The sequence below is a fragment of the Lathamus discolor genome, chromosome 2 (genome assembly GCF_037157495.1).
Source record: "Lathamus discolor isolate bLatDis1 chromosome 2, bLatDis1.hap1, whole genome shotgun sequence".
Taxonomy (NCBI): domain Eukaryota; kingdom Metazoa; phylum Chordata; class Aves; order Psittaciformes; family Psittacidae; genus Lathamus; species Lathamus discolor.
This window is the reverse complement of record NC_088885.1, coordinates 31,325,084-31,348,731: the sequence shown is the minus strand read 5'-3', so window position 1 is coordinate 31,348,731 and position 23,648 is coordinate 31,325,084. Positions and strand designations below refer to the sequence as shown.

The window sequence follows — 23,648 nt, the reverse complement described above, 5'->3', positions numbered from 1 at the left end:
AGCTCTTCTCATCAGCTTTTTCCTGATGAAGCCCTCTGATTCAGTGCCTGCAATTTTCAAGAAAGGCACAGTGAAGATAATTTTCTTTGATAGCCCAATTTAGATCTGGAGAGATGCACCAGAAACTTAGAAATATGGGATGTATTTATTTTAGCTTTTTTTTTTTTTTTTTTGCTTTTTCATGGGGGCCTGGGTGCAGCCGCAGAATGATTCAAGGACAGAAGCCAACCTTAAACACTTCTGAAGACAAGAGTAATCTAGAGAGCACCACATTTAAGCTGTAGAAATCTCTGAAATTCCTGCTTTGTCCAGAGCAGAGGAAAGTGAAAGTATGCCTAAAAATTCTGTGGGGAACACATCCACTGACATGTCCTGTCAGCAGTTCAGCCACAAATCTTACAGCCCTGGTGATGCTTTCAGAATGGATGTGTTAAGGCTATGGTCAAAGGCCACAGAGTCAGAATCGGGTTTGTGGGAAAGGCTGCTCCTGTGAGCAATTTTGAGAGCTGAGGAGCCCCACTCAGGAACAGGTCCTAAGCTCTCCAGATTGCTGAGGCATAAACAACAGGCTTAGGGCCCCAGAAGGGGGACTTGGCAAGCTGGAAAGCTGAAAGAAATATATCACATGCACTGATTTCAGTAAGCATATGTGACATAACTTGGCAATATTATACTTTTGTGGTTAATCATTTAGTTTTATCAGCTTGCATACACATCATCTTTATTAAACAGTAACCGTCCTTCATGAATCATGCAGTTCAAGGCCAAGAAAATAATCAGAGGTCATATTATGCTCTGGGCTGAGTAGGCGATAGAAGGGTTTGGAAAAAGGAAGACACTGCTTTCTGCCACCCACCACAGTTTTCCTGGGATAAGGGGCCAGGAAATGGTAATGTTGGGGCCTCTTTAGTTCTAATAAATCAGACTGGAAGCCTACGTCTAGGCAATACGAATCCTGTACAGTCCAACCCAACTTGGATCAGTCTAAGGCTCCCAAGGAGAAGATGAGCAGCCAGAAGCCGCTACACCACACTGAGAATACCTGTGCTCTAAATACAGCTTCAGACCATTTAGTTTTCTGTAAGACTAGATTTTTAATTTAATTCATACAACAGAGTTAAGCCATTTATTTTTAAACCCAGGGTAGCAGGAATGCATTTCCAAGGTTCTTCTCTGTGTTGTAGACCTGAAATCAGAAGAAAGCACTCACTTTTCAGATTAACCCCTTACTAGTTGAAATCAGTCTGTTAACAAAGTTTTTGTTGCCTTTTAGTGATCACCAGGCATATTCAGATCTTCACTTAAGCCAGCTGTCCCTAATGGCATCCTCTCTGTGTATTGGATCAAATTCTTCATATACAACAAAGGGAATCATGCAGGGAGAGAAATTCTGTAATAGTGCACACCTACATGACTGGTGTTAAAAAAGTGGCTGAAAAATGGATCTCTTTCCTCCACCAGCTTTAAAGGCTGTAATTTAGGTATCTTTCCTCTTTAGAGAGACTGAGCAGCAAGCCTTTTTCTTGTCAATGGTACCTGCAACAAAATAGCAGTTGCATTATGTTGGAGTCAAATTAGGGCATTGTTGTGCCCTCATTGACAACTTTGTGGATGTGAATAAAAACTGATGAAATAAAATTGCACTCATGTCAAAACTTCTTTCTGTAATTAGCTGGACATTTTAAGTTATATAGGCAAGATTTAGTATCTGGATTTCAGGACAAAGAAAGAAAGAAAGAACTTCATCTAGATCGCTTACTGTCATTCCACAACATACAGGGTATGCAACACAGCTTGGTGCCAGGATCACTGTCTGTAGGAAACTTAAATGTTAACAGTAACCTTAGTTTTGATATTACTATCAGTTGGCAAAATGAAGCCCTATGTCTGTAGCTCAAATTGTGTGTGTGAAATTCAGATCTAGGTTTATGTTTACTCTGAGTTGGTGACAATGTTAATGTTCCCTCAATCAACCACTTTCAAGGTAAATGTGTATGTCAACGGCTGGTTGCATGTGCTTGCTCAGTGTGCCAGTGAAGGCTGGTGACTCCTGCCTCTGTGAAAGCAAATTCTCAGCCTAAACCTCATCAGGCATCTATTGGGATTATGTTCCTTGCTTTGACAGAAGAAGCAACAAAGGTGAATGGATGTCTTTGTGATATTGACTTCTTTTTTTTTTCCCTAGTTTTGCTGTACAGCTCTTCCAAGGTGTTTCTGTTGTATTGTTCTGTACACTAAGCCAGGTGATGACTGAACAAATATCAGTTGTTAGTCTAGTTCACTCTCTCATGCCTAGAGCAAAAACTGGAGCATGTTAAAAGCAAAAAAAACCAGCTCCTCTACCACCCAACAGAGCGAAGAAGAAGAAAGGCTATCATAACCACCTGTCAGTCTATAGATTATATTTCTACAAAAATTATCTTGTCCTCTATCAAGTACTAACACCTCCTTGTGCATTCATGCTTCCACCGCATTGGGCAAGGCAAACCAGCTGCACCTCCAAACTGCTAATGGCTACTGTGTCCCTTCCTGCCTTCTACAGAGTTCATCCTGAACATGCATTCATCTGTTTGCCTACATATGATACACATGGTGTTGTGTTTTATCTCTCCTAACACAGTATTATTCCCTTCAAAGCCAGTTGTAATCATTTGCTTCCCTTTGCAGACATTTGCTCTTCAATGAAGGTGCCTTCTGTTTTTAAAAGGAGGGCAGCATCTGTTCCTTAGCTTATTACAGACATAATAGCATTACAAATACGAAAAATCCATATGGATTAAATATTGATTTTATTTTTTTAGAGAGCAAGTACAATAATGTTGCATTATAATAATGCAATGTCATAGTTGTTACAGCTCTGATAGAAAAATAAACATCTCAATATACTACAGTGTCAAGTCATTAATAAATAAAATAGAAATTAGTAGTCAACTGAAAACAATAAACAGCTATAAAAGTATACTATTTTAAATAATAAAATATTCAGTATATTTCCAGATGACAAAAGCACTGATTTAAAAGTATCATTTAAAATGTAAGATGAGCAGTAAGAAGTTAGAAATTTATTAAAAACCTCTTCCCTTACTAATATTCTCTATGCATAAACTCTAGAGAAACATTATCTGTATATACTTTTTTTTACAAAAGGTAGTATATGTTAAACAGAAATTTAAAAACTGTAGCATTATTAATAGCTGTCACACCATTGCTAAATAAGACATTAAAAAATACTTTATTTTTTGAAGCAGTAGTAGGTAAAAGTGAAGATGTTAGCACAGTGAATTCATCAAACACTAATGCCTTCCCAAAAGAATCATTCCTCTTTCAAAATGTCCCTTCAAAATAATCTGAAACAGCCCAAATACAGGTATCAGGATGCTGGGATTTGGGTAGAAGCTATTTATTTTTATTTTATTAAGTAGGTACCTTTTGTTTAAAGTGTGTGCAGAAAAGGAAACAAAGAGAACATGCAATCCAGAGCAGCATTTATACAGCTTAAGAATCTATGAATTTTAGGTTTTTTTCTTTTTTTCCCCTCTACCTCCCACCCGAGAAAGGCTAACCATTCTGAGCTGGCTTACACTCAGTGAAACCCACTGGTTTGGATGACTATGGAAATGCACTCACGCTGGCTAATTTTAACCTTTTTTCCCTCTCCATGAATTTCAGTTCTCTGCAAGATCCATGAGTTGTCTGTAAACTGGAGCAGTATCATTAAAAAGTGGTGTCTTTCTCAACTGCTCCTCTAATCTGCTTAGCAAATAAATCTTTCCCCTCTCTTGCAAACAGCCTGAGCACTGTCAGTACACATCACTCGCAGTCACAGCAGAGGAAGTGTCACCCAGCACTGACTCAGCACAAATGCCTCTATGCGAAGTGCCTTTTTCCAGCTACAGCTTACATTCCTTAAGGTTTGCTGGTGGAGATCCTGGATCTGGTGAGAAATCAGTGGGCAGATGCCCAAAGACTTCCCAGAAGCTTTAATGTCAGTCATCAGCATCCAGGTTTACAGTACATACTGACACAGGTAGTCCCTTGCTAGGTTACATACAAGCGTTTTTTGATGAGTAAAGATGCTAAAGCCTGCAGTGCTGAGGGTTGCAGGCTGCACGAAATGCAGTTTCAAAGTGTGGCCAAGCAGCTTGAACACAAAACGCACCACCTCTGCTAAGCCAACCTACTTTGAAGAGGCTCCCTGCCCTGGCAAATGGAGAACTGTGTTCTTGGGGCACCACCTCTGTAGGGATGCTGTGGGAACTGCACGACACATCACACCTGCTGAGGATGCCGTCTTTCTTCAAAGCCTTGTGCAGGCAGCAGTGCTCTTGCATCTCTCTGCCTTGGGCATCACTAGGCCTTATGGCCACTTTAGGACTAAGGGCTGTTGGAAGCTGCTTCACACATTCCCTCCCATGGTTTGCAACATTTTCCCAGTTGATGTACATTTAGGTAAGCACACTAAGCAGGAAACAAGTATTATATATGGTCAGACTGGGAAAATAATTTTTTCCACTGATGTCTGAAGAATACCTTACATAGCAGGTTTTCATGACACTACAGAGAGGAAAAAATAAATCCAGTTGAAAATAATGGATAAAATGTAAACTATGCCTATACAAATGTCCTTCCTTTTTAAGTTTCTCTTTCAACATTCCTTGTGAATGTAAGGGAATTTCAGCTGGGCACAGTGAAAATACCTTGCATGCCATGTGCATGTTTTCTGGATGAAACAGTTCTTTTCCCACACACTTCTGTAGCAATGTTATTAATGTATTTATGCTTAGAAATAATCAATTCATGGTATTTCATCATTGTGAAGTCTTTAAAAAAACCCGAAGTAAAATGTATACTTCTGAATTGTATAAACATGTCATTCTGAAATGTTAAAAAATAACCATTTAAAGGCTAAAAAAAATGGGATTAGAATTTGGAAAGTATACGTATGTATTTTGGCATTAACAAATCTGCTGCTGAAGAACCATACACATGCTCTGTTTGTGGAAGCAAATCTAAAAACAACTCCCAGAAACAATTATAAGATGCAAGAGTATCTGGTGGTGTACTTTTGTGAATATGCATACAGTCGAATTATTTGATTTTTTTTTTTTTTTTTTTTTTTAAGAAGCCCAGTATAGGAAGTTTTATTTAAGAAGTTTGGAACATTCTATTCTGAGGCTAGATATTTCTCTCCCCCCTCCCCCCCCCCCATGTTTATAAGCATCTTTGACACACAATACATTGAAAACGAATATGAACTAATTAGTCTTTAATATCTCCCATATTAAGCACTATAGGAAGCAGAGTCCTGCAATCGCTGAGGAAATTCCTTGTGAATTACAGGCTGCTTTCTCATTTAAGGTCATGTGCTGAGGGAACACAGCTCCCTAAATAGTGAGGCTTTTGTTGGGCTATTCATCTCCTGCAGCAGCTCTTCTGAAAAACACGGTCAAAGGCAGAGGGAAACAAGTACCAAGCAAAGCCAGAGTTTCTCATGGATAGATTCCATCCCTAGAAACAAAGCTTCCTCCAAAGGATCCTGCTCTGTATAAGCTCCTCATTGGCCTTCTAAGAGACTTGACCTCTCACATTAGCAGCAGCTTATTCGTTTTCACTGGCCTCCTCCACAATACAGCAAACCCATGAGGGAGATGCAAAAAAAGCTTTTTTTTTTTGGGTTTTTTTTTTGTTTTTAATATACTTTCTTTTTAATCTCAGGACAGCAACCAGTTTACAGGGCAATTCATCCTGTAAACCTGCTCTGTTTGACCAGAGCATTTTAAACATTCAGGCAGGTGTTAGGAAATACTGGCCATGCCCTTTCACAGGCAGCACTGCAATGCCAACTAAGTGCTACACAAGAAAAGTAGTATCCATTTGACGTTATCTGGAAGATGGGTGTTACAACTTAAATCTTTCTTCCACAAAGAACATTCATTGTCCCCTACCCATATAACTTGACAACTTCTAACAGCAAAAAGTAATTTCTAAAGAAAAAACATTAGCTATCACTTCAGTAAATGCTTTAAAGGTCATTATGGGAAATACATTCTGAGGAATCGTTTTTGTTACAAAGAAAACTATCACAGTGTTTAAAGAACACAATCACATCTTTCATTATATACTCAGATATTCTCCACTAAGCTTTCAGTTGTTTTTTTGTTTGTTTTATTAAGTGAAACTGATAACCAGAAATTGTGTTTCCTACTCAAAAATACTAATAAATTGTGACAAGGGCAATAGCAGGTAAACCTTTATCAATCTTTTCTCTTTATCCAACTGAAACCAAGTTTGGAATCTGTTAATTTACAGAGGAGGAAAATGGTTCTACAGGTTTTAAAAGAAAATTAAAGTTTATGGTATACATGATAGATTACAGAATTAATCTATAATGGATATATTACAATTAAACTGTCACTAAAATCAGGGTCAGTGTAAGAAAAACCCTTTTCTTTATAAGAGATACTTTTACCTGTTTGGTAGAAAGCTCAGGGACTACTTTGAAGACTGCTTTAGTACATTGAATAATCCAGTTTACATTTAAAAAGAAAACAACCTCTAAGATCTAAGATTTTATGTCAATTTAATGTTAGGCCCCTTGTCTCTATATTATTTTTCTCAATTCCACTTCATGCATGACCCAAGAAACCGTGAACACTCACAGTGTCCTGTGTCCTGCCTTTCTTTCATATGTATACTCCTCAGATTTCAGCGTAAATTTGCATAAGAAATACAGAATAAGAAATAGGAATATATACTAATCTCCACAAACTGCATATAAAATGGTCCTGCTTTGTTTCTGTAATTCTTATCTATAAGTACAGACAAATATTCAGTAACAGTAATTCATATTGCTAAAATGATATGCTGCATACTGTCTTCTGAGATGATTTTCCTTTTTGCCAGCAAGATTTTAGTGCATTAGAACTTGAATATTTTCATAGGGTTTGGCAGCATAAAGTTAGTAAATTAGGCTGACTCTTCCAACTAGCTTATTACTCATCTTCTACCACTGTAACCAGTTTCAGGGGAAAGAAAACGCTTCTGCTGGACCGTGTAGATCAAATTCTGCTCTCAGATAAGCTTATATTGGTCCCACTGTGTTTAGAAGAGATTTGCCCATATCTGAAGGCAGAATCTGAACCCACATTTATAAAGTCATTTAATGTGTTCTCTTGAGAAAAAAAGACTCTTGTTTTCTCCACCTCCTTCCAAATTGCAGGTTGTTTTCCATATCACACTGGACGCATTTCTTATGTCACAAATGAATAGTCACAAAAAGGGAAGTGGTTACGTCAAAATTCACAAAACCTAATTCTGTCCACTAATTTACATAGAAAGAAGAGCACGTGTGTAAAATCAGACATGTCTGATATCATACAAAAAAGAACAAAGCTTTCATTTAGCAAAACACTGACATGTAGCTAGCAAACAAGCACAGCTCTGGTGTAATTTATCTATTTGCAACGGAAATGCTGCTGACTCCAGAGCTGAAGTCAGCTGGCAATGATCATCATGTACACTATGTTGCTGGACAGAAGAACTCTTGCTTTCTGTAGCCACTCAGTTTCCAAATACCTTAAAATTTGTATAAAAGTGTTTATGTCGAAACAAGTAAAAAAGCTAAAAATTACTCTTTACCCGATATAAATTATGTTTAAGTGACATCATACATATAAAAACCATTATATATAATTTACCTCTGTGTGTGTATATGTGTGTGTGTGTACACACACAACTGTACACCCACACTCAATCCAATTATTTTTATTAAGTAATGAGGAAAAGCTAAGAGGCTAAAGCAGACAAATCAGTGGATTTGTCAACTGAGAGAACTATAAAAGTACCAATTACTCTATTTAAGAGCATTTGAATAATTTCATCTATTGCTATACTATACAGCAATGTTAATATTTCAGTCACAGCTTTTATCCATTCCCACAGAGCACAACAGTACTAGCTACATGTAGAGTGCCATCAGTGATTTGTCAGACCGGTTCATATCTACATTCTATGCTAAAACTAAATAAATTAGAATATGCTAAAGTGCTACATCAAACTAATGTTTCTGAACAGTAGTAACGCACATTTCTTTAAAAAAAAAAAATAAACCATTAAAAAAATACAGCAGCTATAGTTTCAAACATAGTCACATTATGTGAATATGCTTACATGTGACTTTGTTACAGTATTCAGCATTGCAGGACACAAAACCATATGGCAACAGTCACAACTCCGATGGAGTACAGACGGTAACTTTAAAAAAGTTGAGTGTGATGGAAACAGACATTTGCAAGAAAACACACTGTCTTCAGAATTCACACTTGAAAGTTTCATTTAATCGTAACTTGCTGATGCTGATATTTATTTCCTCTGGTTTGTCACGTCTGTATGTCACTGTTCTTTTACAAACAGTAGGCAAAAACATCTTATCCTTGAAGGAGAAGATACGATTTTTGTCAATGATTTGCTAACTTGTATATGCAAGAAAAAGGTTACTGAATATTGAAATAAATTACCTTCTTTGTTGCAGATACTCTGTAACCAGCTGAAGATTTAATTTTATTGCTACTCCCCTGCAGAATTATTTGCCTGATGATAAGGACAACAAGCAACCCAATCAGAAAGGTAACTATAAAGATTATGGAAAAGACTCTAAAGTAGCTTCGTCCAGTTAAACATTCTGCAATGAAAGGAAAACACAAGTGTAAAGTCTAATATATGGAATAGGCATATCCTTCAAATAATAGGTATATCGAACACTGCCTAGTAATGTCACATAAATGTAACACTAGCTTGACAAAAGTTAAGGGAAAATAACTTAAGGGAAGTGAAGGGGAAAAGTTGCCATATACAAGCTTTTAAAGTGGCATATCAAAAAAGGGAATTCTGATTAAGATCTGCTGTAGAAAAATGGTGGAACTATTATTTCTTTAATCTATGAAACTGAGACCCAGGCTTCATTGTGTTGACCCCCATAAATTCTTCGTAAACCACTGAGTTTATAGCTGAAATAGAGGATGAAGCATTAGAGACATACAGGGCCAAACCAGTTTAACCTTCACAAGATTAGAGTGTAGATCATTGGTGAAAGATGACAGAAAATGTGGTTTATTGAATCCTTGTCCAGTGCTCTCCTCACTGGTAGACCTCTTTCACACAGTAAGCTTTATTAATTAATTCTAAAGTTATGAGAAAAGCATTCACAGTTAATTTCCTCACAAGATAAAAAGAGGTACAACTATGTGAAGTGACAAAAGGTAACCATTTACCTGCATTTTTGTTGCTCTAAGAGATTTTATGGAAGAAAATGTATTCTTCCACAGCCCTCATAACTATAAAGTATTTTATACTTGAAAGGAATATCTAAACATTACTGAACATGAGGTAAGCGTTCTACTTCATTCTTCCTCATTTCTGGTGATGTCAAATAATGTAAGCATATCCAAAGCAATAAATATACATATACCATAGCATATTTTTATAAATATTTCTTTAAGCATTGCTCAAGCAGGATTCATTATTATTAGATGTGACTCCTCAAGGAGCTGGGAAATCTGATTTAACAATGCTTGCCAATCACATTTCCTGTTATTATTTATCTTCTACTTTCCCTAAAGCTATGAGTAATTTTTCTCTTTTTCCTGTTTTCTTCTTTTGTTATTGTGATACTACGACACACTTTTGAAAGACACTGTTAACAGTGGTAAATTCTATTATTAATCCCAACAGATTATCATGTCATTAAAATTACCTAGAAAACATTACATACCTGAAGTTTGGTCAATATAACGCAGCAGGTAAGAGCATGAGGTCATGCACTGGTCAAGTTTTGCTTGGGATGCATTGTTAGAATGATGGCACTGAACACAATTCCTGTAAAATAAAGATGTAATTAAAAACCTATGTCTTTCTCTGCACTCCCCTTACAGAGATGGTATCAAGAGGGTGCTGTATTGCTTGTACATAATGCTTTCCTGCTATTACTAAAACCATTGCAACATTTATTTATTTCTTTCTGAAATGTGATGCCTCTCTCAGCATTTTATCCCTGTGATGCTTCTCTGAACGAGCTAGTCAGAAGTTGTAAAGTAAAACATGCTTCGAGCCACTTTCATCTGGCCTCTGCTCTGCATTTTGAGATGTGAGTTTTCCAGGGGCAGTATCATTGAGATGCATGCTGAAACTGAAAGGTAGAGATAGGTGTAGGAAACACAGCTTTGTTAGTATTTTTCTGGATGCTATGTTAAGATAAAGCCATCTAAGTTCCCACTGCTGGGCAGTTCAAGGCGTCAGCAGCACAGTGCGAGCCACCGCTGTCAGTCTTAACTACCATCTTAACTGGATCGCCTTACTGAAGATGGACACCACCAGTTATCCTGCAAAAGCCCTGACTATGCCATGTTCTGAATTTATTAAAGGCACACATTTCACAGTGACTTTGAACAAGTGTAAGCCAGCAGGACTATACACATTTTATACAGTGAAGTCTTAGCAGTCACCTTTTCAGACATGGCCCACCATTCAGTGGTGCTGGCTTAAAGCCACTGAGGGCTTGGATTTATCTTCTCTTCTCCTTGGACTACTCATTTCAGCCTTCACACTATCCCTTTTTTTACAAGGGTAAGAAAAGATGACATACTTTAAAACTAGCACAGCAAAGACTAAAACTGAGTAGCAGAGAATGTTGATCTCTGTGTGAGACCAGCTCTGCTCTTGTTCAACACTCACACCTCCTTCTTTCATCTGAGAAGCACAAAGAATGTGCAAAAAACAAATCTGGAGACTACTGCACTTGGTGGCATTCAAGAGTAGGCTCTACTGTCCATTTTAAAACTCCAGATTCACAGGCTTTATTTCCTGCCCAGAAGATTTCATATGAAGAACTATTGTTTAATAAAAGTATGAAAAAGCAATACTCATAGGACACATTTCCTTTGACTTCAGAAAGCTGAAAATAGGACACAGACAGGTGAATACAGATACAGACATGCAATTCTCTTAATTGCCAATGTGAACCCCTCAGTTACATAGAGAAAAGTCACAAGCATAAATTACTTCCATTTCCTAAACTAAGTATCTAAGACATGTAGTACACATCTAGCCAAGCAGAAATAATTCTAGTTTCAACACTTCAGAGTTAAAAAGTCAAGTCTAGCACAAGAAACTTACCAGTTTTCTTCACAGGCTTTGTTACAAGTAGGGCAATATTCACACAAACGGCCAAAGCTTCTTGCATCTGTGCACTCACACTTTCCACATACACATTTTCCTCTTCCACTGCAAATCTGGCCATTTGAATTCAGGCAGTACTTTGATGATTGTAAAGAGCACTGGCAACGGTCACCTTCCCAGCCAGTGAAGCATTTGCATTTACCAGCTTCACATTCACCATTACCTACAACAGCAGATAGTCCTGAGTCATATACTTTCATGAAAACACAGGAAGTCAATTTTTATATGCATACATTTGTATTGTTGGTGCTTTATGTTAAACAGAGCTAATTTAGACCTTGGCTTGCTAATTAATTTTTAAGTTAATGATTTGACTGAAATTACCAGCATGATACATATTTATGGTTGCTGTTTGTTGTTAAGTTGAGCAAAAGCTTCTACCCTGATGTCTCCTTAAAACCTCTTACTAAAATTTTTCCCTGTTGCCTTGGATCAAAGCAGTGGGGATTAAAAATTACATAATGATCAGAAAAATGGTCTTCAGCCAGACTAAACAAACTTCTCTTTAGCAAGAAACCATTCAAATCAAATAAATAGAAAGATTCAGTAGAGGAAGGAGTATCAAGTTCATGTGAACATGCCAGGTTCAGTTTTTTTCCTTTTCAGAAGCATGTATGACTGGTTCCTGCCTTTCTAAACGACAGATGACTGAGCTGGAGAGGTAGATACGCTGTGCTTATGAACTGTAGGTTATTTAATAAGAACATAAAATAGACAACATCAAGGACTTAAAGGCTGTAAGAATCTCTGTAGGCAAAACAGTGTGAACTTTAGGGCAAAATCCACATTTTCCATGTTGTGGCACATTTAGGCAGGTGCATAACTAACCTGCTGATAAAGTTTAGCCAGATTTTTACAGCATGTGAGAGCACCCTTAGGAAATACAGAAACAGAGATCACATAAAGCACTGGCAGGCCTAGGAAATCTCATGAGGTCTCTTTAACTACACCTCAGCAGTACTTCAGTTTCACACAGACTGTGATGGCCCTTCTTGTGCTCCAGGGATCCACAGAGCAGCTGTAGGGAGACAGCGCCACCTAACAGACAGGATTTGGTCTGGAGTCAGGCCAAGGTACAGGCTGCCCCATTTTTTGGCTGGGCTGGGCAAAATGGAGAGAGGAAAGGTATCCCTGGACACACCAGAGCAACGATTTGCACTGGAAAACATCCCACAAAGAGGCATGCTGCCCAGCTATGGCTCTGGGCAACAGGTTCCCCTTGTGGTAGCCTATAGCAGAACTCCGTACAGGTGACAGTCTCCAACAACTCTTACACAAAGATCTCCCTGGCTCCTCTGCCAACCAGGGCACCATATTTCAGGCTTTAGGATCTTGTAAATTTAGAAGGTTATGCTTATGAATAAGATGGTAAATTTGCAAAGTGGGTTGGGAAGAAGAGTGAAAAGATGAAATGTAATACTGTTTGTTGCAATGAAGTATTTAAAGGATTAGGTAACATTATTTCTCTACATTTTATGTAAAGTTCACAGTCACCAGCAGAGCAAAACCAAAGTAACTTTACTGAAGTCCACAGTATTACTCTCAATTTATCCAACCGTGGATGAAAAAATTGGTCCCTTAATTCATCACTAGTTAATATACAGTGAAACAAAAGAATGCGGAACAGCAGTACATATTTTAAAATGTTTAATTACTTCTGAGGGGAAAAAAAAATCCAGTAGTGATACATTAATGATACTGATTCAATCCCATTTTTCCTTTCTAACACTTAGAAGTACATATTTTGTATTTTGTTCATACAAAATTTTCATTTGTATATTTTCTTTAAAAAGCATAAAGTAGGCCAGAAAAAGAATAAGAATTTCTAACAACTCTCCCTGTTTATGTTTCACTTACACTCTCCTTTTCTGAACAGTTTTACCATACTTATCAGTAATTTGAATCAAGTGTCACTGTATCTTCCACATGTCTGATTAAGGGTGCAAGAAAATCAGATCCTCATCTGGAAGTTATGATTCCTTCCTAGTCTCTTAGCATCTCTATTCCCGCCAGGCTGAAATATATCAACTTACATTCTGGAATAATGTTACCATTTTATCCAAGATATCACAATTGCTACTACTGAGGAACTTTGGGATTTAAATCTTAAAATAGCTACACTTAAAAATAACTCAATAAATCCCCTAAAAAGCAGGGCTGAAGTTTAGAAGACAGTGCATAATTCTGTGGCAAAGAAAGCCCAGGATTCCATAATTCCTACCAGGCTGTTCAGGACATTTCACACGCTAATCCTGCACAGAGTTCTAGCACCTGACAGCATTCCATCATTGTTTTCAGCTGCAGCATATATATAAGCTTCAGAAAACAAAAAAAAAAAAAAAAAACAAACAAACAAAAAAAAGAAAATACAGACATAAACTCTGCATCTTACCAGAACATAAGTTTCCCTGGTGATATAGGCAGGAAAAGTTATCCATTTCACAGTACTTGCCAAACACCTTGCCTAGCTTGTTTTTGTAGCAGAAACATTTTCCATCTATGCAATTTCCTTGACCACTGCAGATGGGCTGGTCCTGGTGTTGTCTGCACCTCTCAGAAGAAGGTGTATCTCTATTGAAGCTACAGTTATTGTCACTGCAAGGGGACTGTTTGCCATCAGAAAAAGTTTCATCAGTCCATACTCTTTTGTGCCTTGCACTGTCTCCATACTGACAGGCACAGCTTTTCTGCACATTAACAATGACGGTTTCATTGAAACCAATAGGTTTAAGTATTGCATATTGTCTTCCTCCAGTTGTATCACATCCTTTCATTGTAACTGATACATTGAAAAGTACCTAATAAGAAATAAAGACAGATTTTACACCATTATTATTTCCTATAAATTGCATAACTTTTTTGACACATAAATAAAGCAGAATCTGACACTGTATACAAATGTGCGCTAGCCAATAATGACAAAATATACAGTGGCAATTTGTCAAATATGATACACTAGTAATAATAGGCACCACATATACAGTCAAAATCTTAATGTAAGACTGAGAGCAGTCTATTTTTCATGTTAAGAAAGCACAGCTGCAAGAGAGAAGTTTAATATGTGTTAAATAGCAACAGAATTACCATCATAATCCTCCTGTTATTATTTAATGTGTATGTTCTGCTATATTTTAGAAATACTCAGATGAGAATTGGGACTGGATTGAGCAAGACGATACACAAACAGAAACTGATACTCTTTATAAAAAGGATCTATAATGAATGTTCTTGCTGCAGAAATAGTCTGTGAAAATAGAAACTACAGTTTTTTGTCATGGCCCTATCTACTCCAATTAAACCCCAGAAATAGCTCACACCTTAGTAGCAGCTTATTTTTCCCAATTCCTGCAATGGGGATCATGCAAAAGAGCCTTACTGCTCTTGTGGTCCTGGGCAGACCAAGTGCTGCTTCAGAGTGGACACAGCGTCATAGCCATGTGGCTGTGTCCATGTGGCCATGACACTGTGGCTGTGTCATGGCCATCACAACCATGCTCCAGGTCCTCACCCTGGTAGTACCCACTGCTGCAGCAGCCTCTGTGGCTTTCCAGGACCCTGAATAATTTTGGTAAGTAGATGACTGCCAGAGTTTGCCTCACTACCAAAACTCTTTGATGGTTCTGACCGGATGGCAATCTTGTATTTCAAAATTGGGGTTTTTCTGGGCTTATGACAGGTTATTCTCACTAAGGCTATTTAGCCTGCTGATGTAAAACAACTCTTCCTTGCCTTCTCACAGAGAAAATAACCAAGAGGAAACCAAAATAACCAAGAGGAAAAAGTGAGAAGAGAGACTCAAGAGGAGCAAATACCTCTACTCCTTACCACCAAAGAACAAAAGGCTTCCAAGTAAAAAAAAGAGAAAACCTAAGGAACAGATTACATACAAGGTTGAAACTACCCACAAAGACTAAGGCCATTCATTTCTCATCACTGTCTGCTTCTCCCGCTGCGCTCCCACATGAGAACAGTCGAGGCCTTGGGGACAATGGCGGCTTTGTGGTGAGCTGGGCTGTGGCTGCCTACACAGACAACAGAAGAATGCTGTGCAGAAGCCTGTGCTTAATGTTGTACCGAGGGGGCACTCAGGCTTTGTCTCACCCTTTGCCTTTCTTTTTGTTTCTCAAATGCAGCCCTACGCACACAACCCCTCAGTTGCCTACACTCTCGGTGCAGGTTTTGGGTTTGGGACAAAATGTCCCTATGCAGTAATGAATTCATACAGCAGGTGCGTATCACCCAAGGAGGACAGTCTGCAGCTAGAGAATGTGCTTTTAATTTAACACAGAGCCCTGCTAGAAAACATCATCTTTGTGTACAACACAATACTGGAGGAATGACAGGCAGATGGGAAGGAAGGGCAAATCATGACTTGAGTTGTGAAATTTGATGGGTCTGAACACAGCAGCAGAAAGATTAAGCACATTGCGACTAAGTAATTACAACACCATGAACACTTGCTAATAGCCAGTTAGATTTGCACCCTGAAGAGGCCATAGTATTCTTCCAGAATATAACACACTTTGTGTTTTGGTAAGAAAAGGAAGGAAGAAGGATCAGACAATGCAAGCAATGTGAAAATGAAGAAAAAGCATTTTGCCTGTAAACAAATACTGAAAGGGAGATTTACTGTTAAAATAAATTAATCTCTTGAGGGTGGCTCCTTTTCAACAGCAGTTGAGGTTTAGGACCACATGCAATCTTTTACAACCAACTGCCCTGGCTTTTTGTTAAAAAGAAACAGATATAAATATTTTCTTTTTCATTAAACAGAACAAATTCCAGCCTTATTTCTTACGACATGCACAGGGAACAACACTGAAGAAGAGAAGACTTAAGAAGAAAAACATACCAAATCTCCCTTAAACTGTAGAAGCTAATCAGTAGCAAGTCATGCAGACAAAATTCACAAGAGAATAAAAACCATTTAAATGAACCTATTTAAAATGCACACATTTAATCTACTGATTTGTTTTGCTATTTTTACTCACACAGACACAAGTGAAATCACACCAACTGAGATGTATGTACATGTGAAGAAGGAAAGAACTCCTTGACCCTACTCTCCAGAAACACAAACCTCTTCCTGGCAAGCAAAATGCATTACTCGACTCGTCCAAGGAATTAAATAAATATATCAAGGCACAGAGAAGTTGTTCTGGGAAGAAAAGCATGTTCTTTACATTAGCCAGACATCTTCCCCCTCATTTTCATGGTGCATGATGCTCCAGTTTTACAATCCATTTCATTCAATAGATGGCACTGATCCAAATGGGGATAAGTAATTTTATTAAGGTGATTTATAAAATAAACCAATTATCCACAACCCTGACTGTGCATGAAGGCTACTAAAGCAAGGAGAGGAAAAGGTGGCATCTAGTACAGACCCAAGGAACATAAATTCCAGTGATTCTTTTCCATCGGGTGATTATCTTTCAATGTCTTTACATACAGATTTCATCACAATGAACATGGCCATTGCGCCCCATGGAGGACAAAGGAGGAGAGTTTTAATGGACCTTAGCTTTCAATAAAAGCTTTGAGCCTTAGTTCCACAAGATTAGTGAGAACTGAAATAAGATTCAGGAAAAATAAAAACAGAGAATAATAGAGAGTCTGTGATCATTAATCACATAAATCCATTTTCAGTTTAAGTAAATTCCTAGAAGATTTCAAACCACTGAAACCCAACCAAACAGAAAAATAAGTATTTCAGTTGCTTGAACAAGAACTGTTGACATACTTCTTTATTATATCCCACATTTTTACATCCTTCCATGGCAGTTTTTTTACTTCCATCAGGACAGATTGCAGTGATATTAAAATCAAGTCCTTGGATCTGGTTATCCACTTGAATTTTCACTTCAGAGATTAGTTTCTGTAACCAGAAAACAAGTTTTAGTTGCATTGTATCTCAACATATAATGTGCATCAGTGACTAATACCAAGTACTATGACTGACTAAAAATGAAGAAAGCTTTTCTGTGTGAATAAAGGAATGAATTAAAGCATTGTTTCCCATATAAAGACCCGATTACATTCCAAATATACAGAACCAGTGAACTGGTAATTTTGATGAAGAAGATTACGTTTTCCAGATAAAAAATGCTTTCAGTTTTTTGAAAATGGTTTTGAAACTGTATTTTTTGCAATTTGAAAACCTATTGTAACAACCATGTGCAACAAAACCTGTTTATTGTCTGAGAGGCTATACTGCCTTTTAGCCACACATTTAAAATAAAACAGTAAACATACGTGCAACTATTATTATCCAGCAGAAAAGGTTCCTAATTGACTTGGTATTTTCTAAACTTCTGATATTTTGCATCTGTCTTGAAAAGTTTTCTCTGAACAAACCTTAGGGTGATATAGAGGCTTACTGTGATTATTCTTACTGATTTATTCAGGTCAGGTAGATCTATATATGTCAACAACTGGTTGATTCCCATTAGGGCTTTCTGAAATATAAAATAACGAAAAAGCTGGCTACTTTGCAATTTGTATTTACTGCATGCTCTATAATCCTACTTCCTTCCAAGAAGGAATATTGCTTCTTGACCTTTTAAGAGTTCATTAAAACTCTGTACAAATCTATGAGCTGAAAACTGCACAAAGAAATTATTAAAATTCCTGGCATATTAGTATAAAAAATTTAGTTGAATAGAACACTTTTACTGCTACAACTGGAAATTTAATTACATAGATCTGAACACATGTTTATCTTGGCAACTTTTTGAAAATTAGTGACTCATCTTTGGCTTTTTAGCCAGGGATTTTCAGCTAGGGTTTTCCGCAACTAAGCCTAAGCTTTGCCTGCCCAGAACAAGAGTACAAGAGGTCCACTGTCATTAAACATCAACACTTAATTTATTTTCTTATCTAAGTACTTTTGCTTTCAAGAAAGCAAAACATTCAAGCCCTGTTCACTGTGTGTTTGTACACTAAAAGCCCCTAAACTATGATAAAAATCTCAAAGTATAAAATCCAGTGAAGTTTAGGATGGGAAGGAAGACACTGTCTGAAAAATGAAAATAAGGCAAGAGCAAACTGGGGGTGGTTGGAGCAGGAAAGTCCCATAGAATCTTCCACTGAACTAAGTCCTTGTTTTGTAAATTTTTGTTTCCTTTCCTTGTATGTTTGCCCTTCATTGTGCTCTAAAAACTGGGATACTGTGTAAAAGTGGCATATAAAAGGACTATGATCTTCAAATTTTTTTTTTGCCAGCAATTTCCTGCAAACCTCCATATTCAAAATGACATTTCTTGATTTTATAAGATGAAGTACAGTATCAGTGAGAACATCTCCACAATTTTCTCCTCTACTTTTGAATGTCCTTACCTTCTGCATGATGTTGCCAATATGACAGTGAGAAAAATGTGCACAAAACCACTCTATTGACTAGGAATAGACATGGGACTGGGCTTTTCATTATAGCCAATTTGCTGAAAGCAAACAGTCTGATTTAGATGGTTAACCTAGTACAATGGATAATTTCAGCCTCTGATGTCCAACTAATTAAAAATAATGTGATACATGTTAATACCTTGCATATAGCTTTGTAACTGATTTTTCAACTGCTGGAACTTGCATGTTTGTGCACCTTGCACACCTTAACAGCATTCATACTTGGCTTCACTTTCAAAGCTGTTTATGCCCACTCTTACCAGACTATCTTTCATTCACTACCAGGATGCCAATTTCCAGTTTCAAGCTGCCATTCCCCATCATTTGTGGAAAATGACTTCATGTTCTTCCCATACTATTGTGTTCTCTTTCCCATACTGTTACTTGCAGTTGAGAACTCCAGGCAAGAGCCATTTCTATTGTTCCCTCCCAAAGCTGCATCAAAAGTCTTCCACACTGCCATGCCTCAAACCCCCAAGTCTTTACCCTGCTTTGTGCTTTCCACAATATCCACTGTTAACTCAAGCTACCTCCTCATGAATTCCTCCCTGTTATCCATGTCCTAAGAATTATGCTGTAAAACTCTCTTGATTCTGCACTATCTTTTTTGCACTGAACTTATATGGTGCCTAGACAGTGGTGTCTGGTCTATGAACTAAGGAATGCCAAAATTCAAAACTTCTTTTGAAGTTACATGGCAACAGATGCAGAAAATCAAACAGCTTGTTTAGAAGTACCCTTAGAAAGGAAAAAGTGCTAGCTCTTAGCTTTGAGACTCTGTAAGCCTGTCAATTCAACAGCCATTGTGGGACAGTGTCACCCACCAACCTGGACATTCAGAAAAGTAGGGAACTTATCCTTTTGGACTTCAGATAGATGCCAAGATCCTAGAAATTCCAGCTTTAGACTATGATACGGAAAAATCCCTGAACAAATACAGCATACAACACTGTAATTCTCATCATACCTGATAGGCTTCTACCACCAAATCATTGAGATTTGCTGCTTGTGATTCTATCTGTCTTGCAACAGTACCAGGCAACAGAGGCAATAGATCCTATGAAAAATACAATGATTTATGCACAGTTTTAATTTTTAATATGACTATTGTACTTGTAAAATTGTAAAAAGAAATCAGGTTTCTAACCTACTTTATACCAGTGGAACTGGCTTCCTTGAACTGCAAAAATAACATTGATGTTATTGTCAATCAACTTTTCAGAGAGCTGGCCAAGAGATGGATGCTCCTGCAAAATATGCCAAAAAAGAGAAGACTGCAGATTAGTAGGTAAAAGCCTTATATTTAGCATAGGACACAATGAAGGATTCCAAAACCACCCCAATCCTTACTTCTAAAAGTACAGAGAAATACTAGGCCTATTTATGAAAGATGGTGGGGTGAACCAAAAAAACATATCATGACAACAAAAGTTACTAGGGAATCACACAGACTGTAACAGGCCATTTACTGTTGCCAACTATGTAGAGAAGTTGCACAGTGGGAGAAATAACTCATATAGTACTATTTTATTGGTTTGAGTTTGATGCTTAAGAAATATGTTGTCCCTGATCCATCTAGAACATGATTCCTAATAATGACAGGTAGGTTCTTGTGAAAAACTCAGGGAGAAATTACAACATAAGGAAACTGAGATTAAGTGTGCTTTTGGGAACAGTAAGGCGAGTAATTAATGAGTAATCTTGTTTCTCAGAAATGCATTTTGGCACCATGGATCAGACACATCAACTAAATGCAGCCACTGGGTCAGGTTCTAGCAGTCAGTATTCTGCACATATCTTAACGCTGACAACTTTCTCCTCCTCTGTATGTCCAAGACCTGCCTTAGGAATGATGCCTCCACTCCTCACCGCAGTGACCTGCTACATTTTCTTAACCACACTTGTTCTTAAAGATGGTAGCATGAGTTTCGTGTCTCTCCCCAGTAATGACATTGCTCTATTTGGTGAGGTACCTATGACGGCGTGTCCTGTGCCAGTGACCTGCCTTTCTACACTTCTCATCGAGAGATCTGACATGGATTTGAGAACAAGAGGTGCCTATGCTTTCATCCAAGATCTGGGGAAGCACTAGAATGTTTGTGGTCCCAGTGGGCTTTGCACACTTCACACCTGGGCTATGTGAGATCCCTCCAGTTCCAGTTCACTAAAACAAACTATCTGAAAATCACTGCTTACTTATCACACATCTGTGAATACTTCTCAAGAAGCGAATTCAATACCTAAAATTCATGACTAAACACAGAGAAGTGACTGGGGACTTGAACTGTGTTTCCCCTTACAAAGATTTCATCTGGACACCTCCACTGACGTCAGGTCCTTCAACCTCTTTCCCCCCACATACTTCTGCTGTCTTTCTCTTCCTGATGCTTTTCACCATCTGCCCCATATTGTCTCTCTCATAAAACCATGCTCAAGTGTCCTGGGTTTACCAGGAGCCGTTTCGCTCCTTCTTAGTTACCCTGTACAATTCATTGCTCCCCAGAGTACCACTTGTTACTCAAGGCACCCTGAAAGTCAACCGCTCTCCTAACTGTAATCTGAATGCCAAGGCAGCTGAGATAGCAAGGAGGCAAAATTCATTTTCCATCATATCACACCATTATAATGAACCTTGTATAGAAAGAACAAAGGAGTTTCTTACTGTGGCTTGATCTTAGCCAGGGTCCACACCTCTCTCTACTTTTCCACCTTTTGGTAAGAGATTATATTCTTTAAGATAAGTGATGAAATGAAGGTAACACAGCAATAAATGGGCCTTCTTCCAGCTTCAAATGGGGAGTGTGCCATACATGCGAATCCAGTGAGCACGCATTCCCACTACACAGCAGTTGTGGGTGAACTGCAGCAGCAGTGGTTTTGCTGCCATTTTCAGTAGCTTGCAACTTGTACTAAGCCCTCCTTCCTTCTTCATGACCACAGAGTACAGTGGTGGGGCCTCCATTGTGCTGCACAACCCTACAGGACACATGCAGCTGGCTAGCAGATCACAGACTCACCAAGTGGTCCCAGGACAAGGGAGACTGAATCCGAACATTCTGTAAATACTACCTGCACTGTGAGCATGTGAAGGACAGGCAGTGTCAAAGTATCATGAGATGGTGGTCAACTAAATCAGTCTTCCTCCTTAACAATTGAGACTTGACATGTCCGAATTCCAGCAGAGGGGCCCCTCAACATCTTGGCAACTAATAGCAGGGCTCTGGGATCAGTAGTATCAGAGATGGGTTTCCAAGTGCTCATGATACCAAAACTTACTCAGATGGAGCTTGCTGAAGTCAAGAGATGATATGCATAGATATGCAAGGGTTGCAGGGACTGGATCTCCAAGTTATCCAGTCTGCTTACAGGTAATGCTGAACTTTATTCTACTTGTCAGCTCTAACTCATTACAGTGTCCAGCTTAGTTAGCAGTACATTAAAGTCTTACTTCAAGTTATAAAGAAAAATTTTCTTAATTTTAGAAGGGATATTAAAAAAAATCTAACCAAACAAACATCAGCAGACCCACACTTATCTTTTTCATTTAAGCATATGAAAAGATAACATAAGAAACTGTTGATTGTTTGTGAAGCCTCACATTGCTTGCTGTGAAAAGCTTGTTGTACTTCATGTGTTTTTACCTTATCTCTTCCCACTACGGCTCAGACAAACGTACTTTATATCATCTTTCTTGTTCCAATTACATCATTCGTTTTATTATTTTAACCCACTGTGTTAATCTGTGAAGATAACTAATATAGATGTTAAATGTTTCAGAAAGGGAGTTGACCAAGCACAGATCTCATTAAAAGGGACTAGATTTCTTTCCTGTCTTATGCTTTTTTTACTGACACTGTGTGACTGCTTAGCAAAAGTTAGAAAGAAACAGTCAGAAAAGTGACTGGAAACGTTTCTGATGTAAAGGCTGAGCTTATGCAAATAAATAAAGTCCTCTTAACTGGCACATGGAGGAAATAAAAATATTCCAAAATGAAATGTTCTCAAGACTCAGAAGCTAAAAACCAAGGTAGGAAACTGTATTTACAGATGGCTCTTTAATTTTGCATAGAATAACAAAATTGCATTGAAAAAGAAAAAAGGCAAAAAATACGTCATATCACCTAATTTTTTAAAAAGTGTCAGCCTTCCATGACATTTCGTTTAATTATCAAGTAGCCTTGATTTGACTTGTTCTGAAACTACTGAAACTGAACAGATTGGCTAGAGGAAAATAAATAATCCTGACATCTGAGAGGGAATATCCAGGAGGTGACAAGGGGAGTATATGTATGCAAGAATATCAGATAATTTGAAATCCAAACAACTTTCCTGTTAGCACATGCTCAGCTCCCTCCTCCACTCAGTAAGGTCCTGGAACACCCACTGATTCCCAGAAACCTCCCAAAATGTTGTGATCACACACCATATGGCAGTTGCTTCCTGCTGCCCCATCATCCTTGTAAGCACCAGTTGCTGGGATTAAGTTCAGGTCAAGTCTAATTTACACACAGCCCTCACTGCCTTCACCAGCATGCTGTTGGCTTGGGCTGAACACAGGCCATATACTTTAACTAAGTGCAGCTAGAATAAAACTGTAATGTGCTCCAATGATACCACAGTTCATAATTCTGCTTTCTGATGATTACACAGCAAGTAAGTAGTGATTCATCTTTCTTATATAAATGACTCATAATTTTTAAAGCAAATAGTCAAAACTATTAAATATTAAAAATTTCAGGGAAAAAATCATTTCTTCAATCACCTATGACTACTTTATAAATTCTTGAAGAAATTATTTTGTAAGCTAAAAATATTTGCTAAAGAGGTATTATTTTCTACAGCATTTTTGCACAGGTATGTATTACCACACATTGTCTTTATACTATGAGATTCGAATGTACTTAATGCTGCATTACCACCACAAAGCTTTGTGGCACAAGAATATTTTCTAGTCTATCATGCTTGAATTAACTCATTGCTGCTGTACATCTTCTGTTTTACTCCTACCAAGC

The 23,648-nt window shown here is 37.9% G+C and overlaps 1 protein-coding gene across 9 annotated transcripts in view; it reads right to left on the bottom strand.

Annotated features, from left to right (window-relative positions):
- Positions 1-1,171: 1,171 nt before the first annotated feature.
- The window catches only part of ITGB8 (integrin subunit beta 8), a 52,052-nt gene continuing 29,575 nt past the window's right edge, over positions 1,172-23,648 (bottom strand). For 4 of the 9 annotated variants that reach the window (XM_065666293.1, XM_065666292.1, XM_065666295.1 and 1 more), the window contains exons 7-14: positions 19,788-19,883; positions 19,604-19,693; positions 16,976-17,110; positions 13,625-14,030; positions 11,170-11,395; positions 9,770-9,873; positions 8,517-8,680; positions 2,963-8,431 (exon numbers count right to left, since the gene is read on the bottom strand). In XM_065666293.1, the coding sequence (XP_065522365.1) occupies positions 8,309-8,431; positions 8,517-8,680; positions 9,770-9,873; positions 11,170-11,395; positions 13,625-14,030; positions 16,976-17,110; positions 19,604-19,693; positions 19,788-19,883 (1,344 nt within the window). In that variant the 3' untranslated portion in view covers positions 2,963-8,308. Of the gene's footprint in view, positions 1,537-2,961; positions 8,432-8,516; positions 8,681-9,769; positions 9,874-11,169; positions 11,396-13,624; positions 14,031-16,975; positions 17,111-19,603; positions 19,694-19,787; positions 19,884-23,648 lie in introns of those variants that run through there. The other 5 variants (XM_065666296.1, XM_065666297.1, XM_065666290.1 and 2 more) reach the window with 4 other exon arrangements.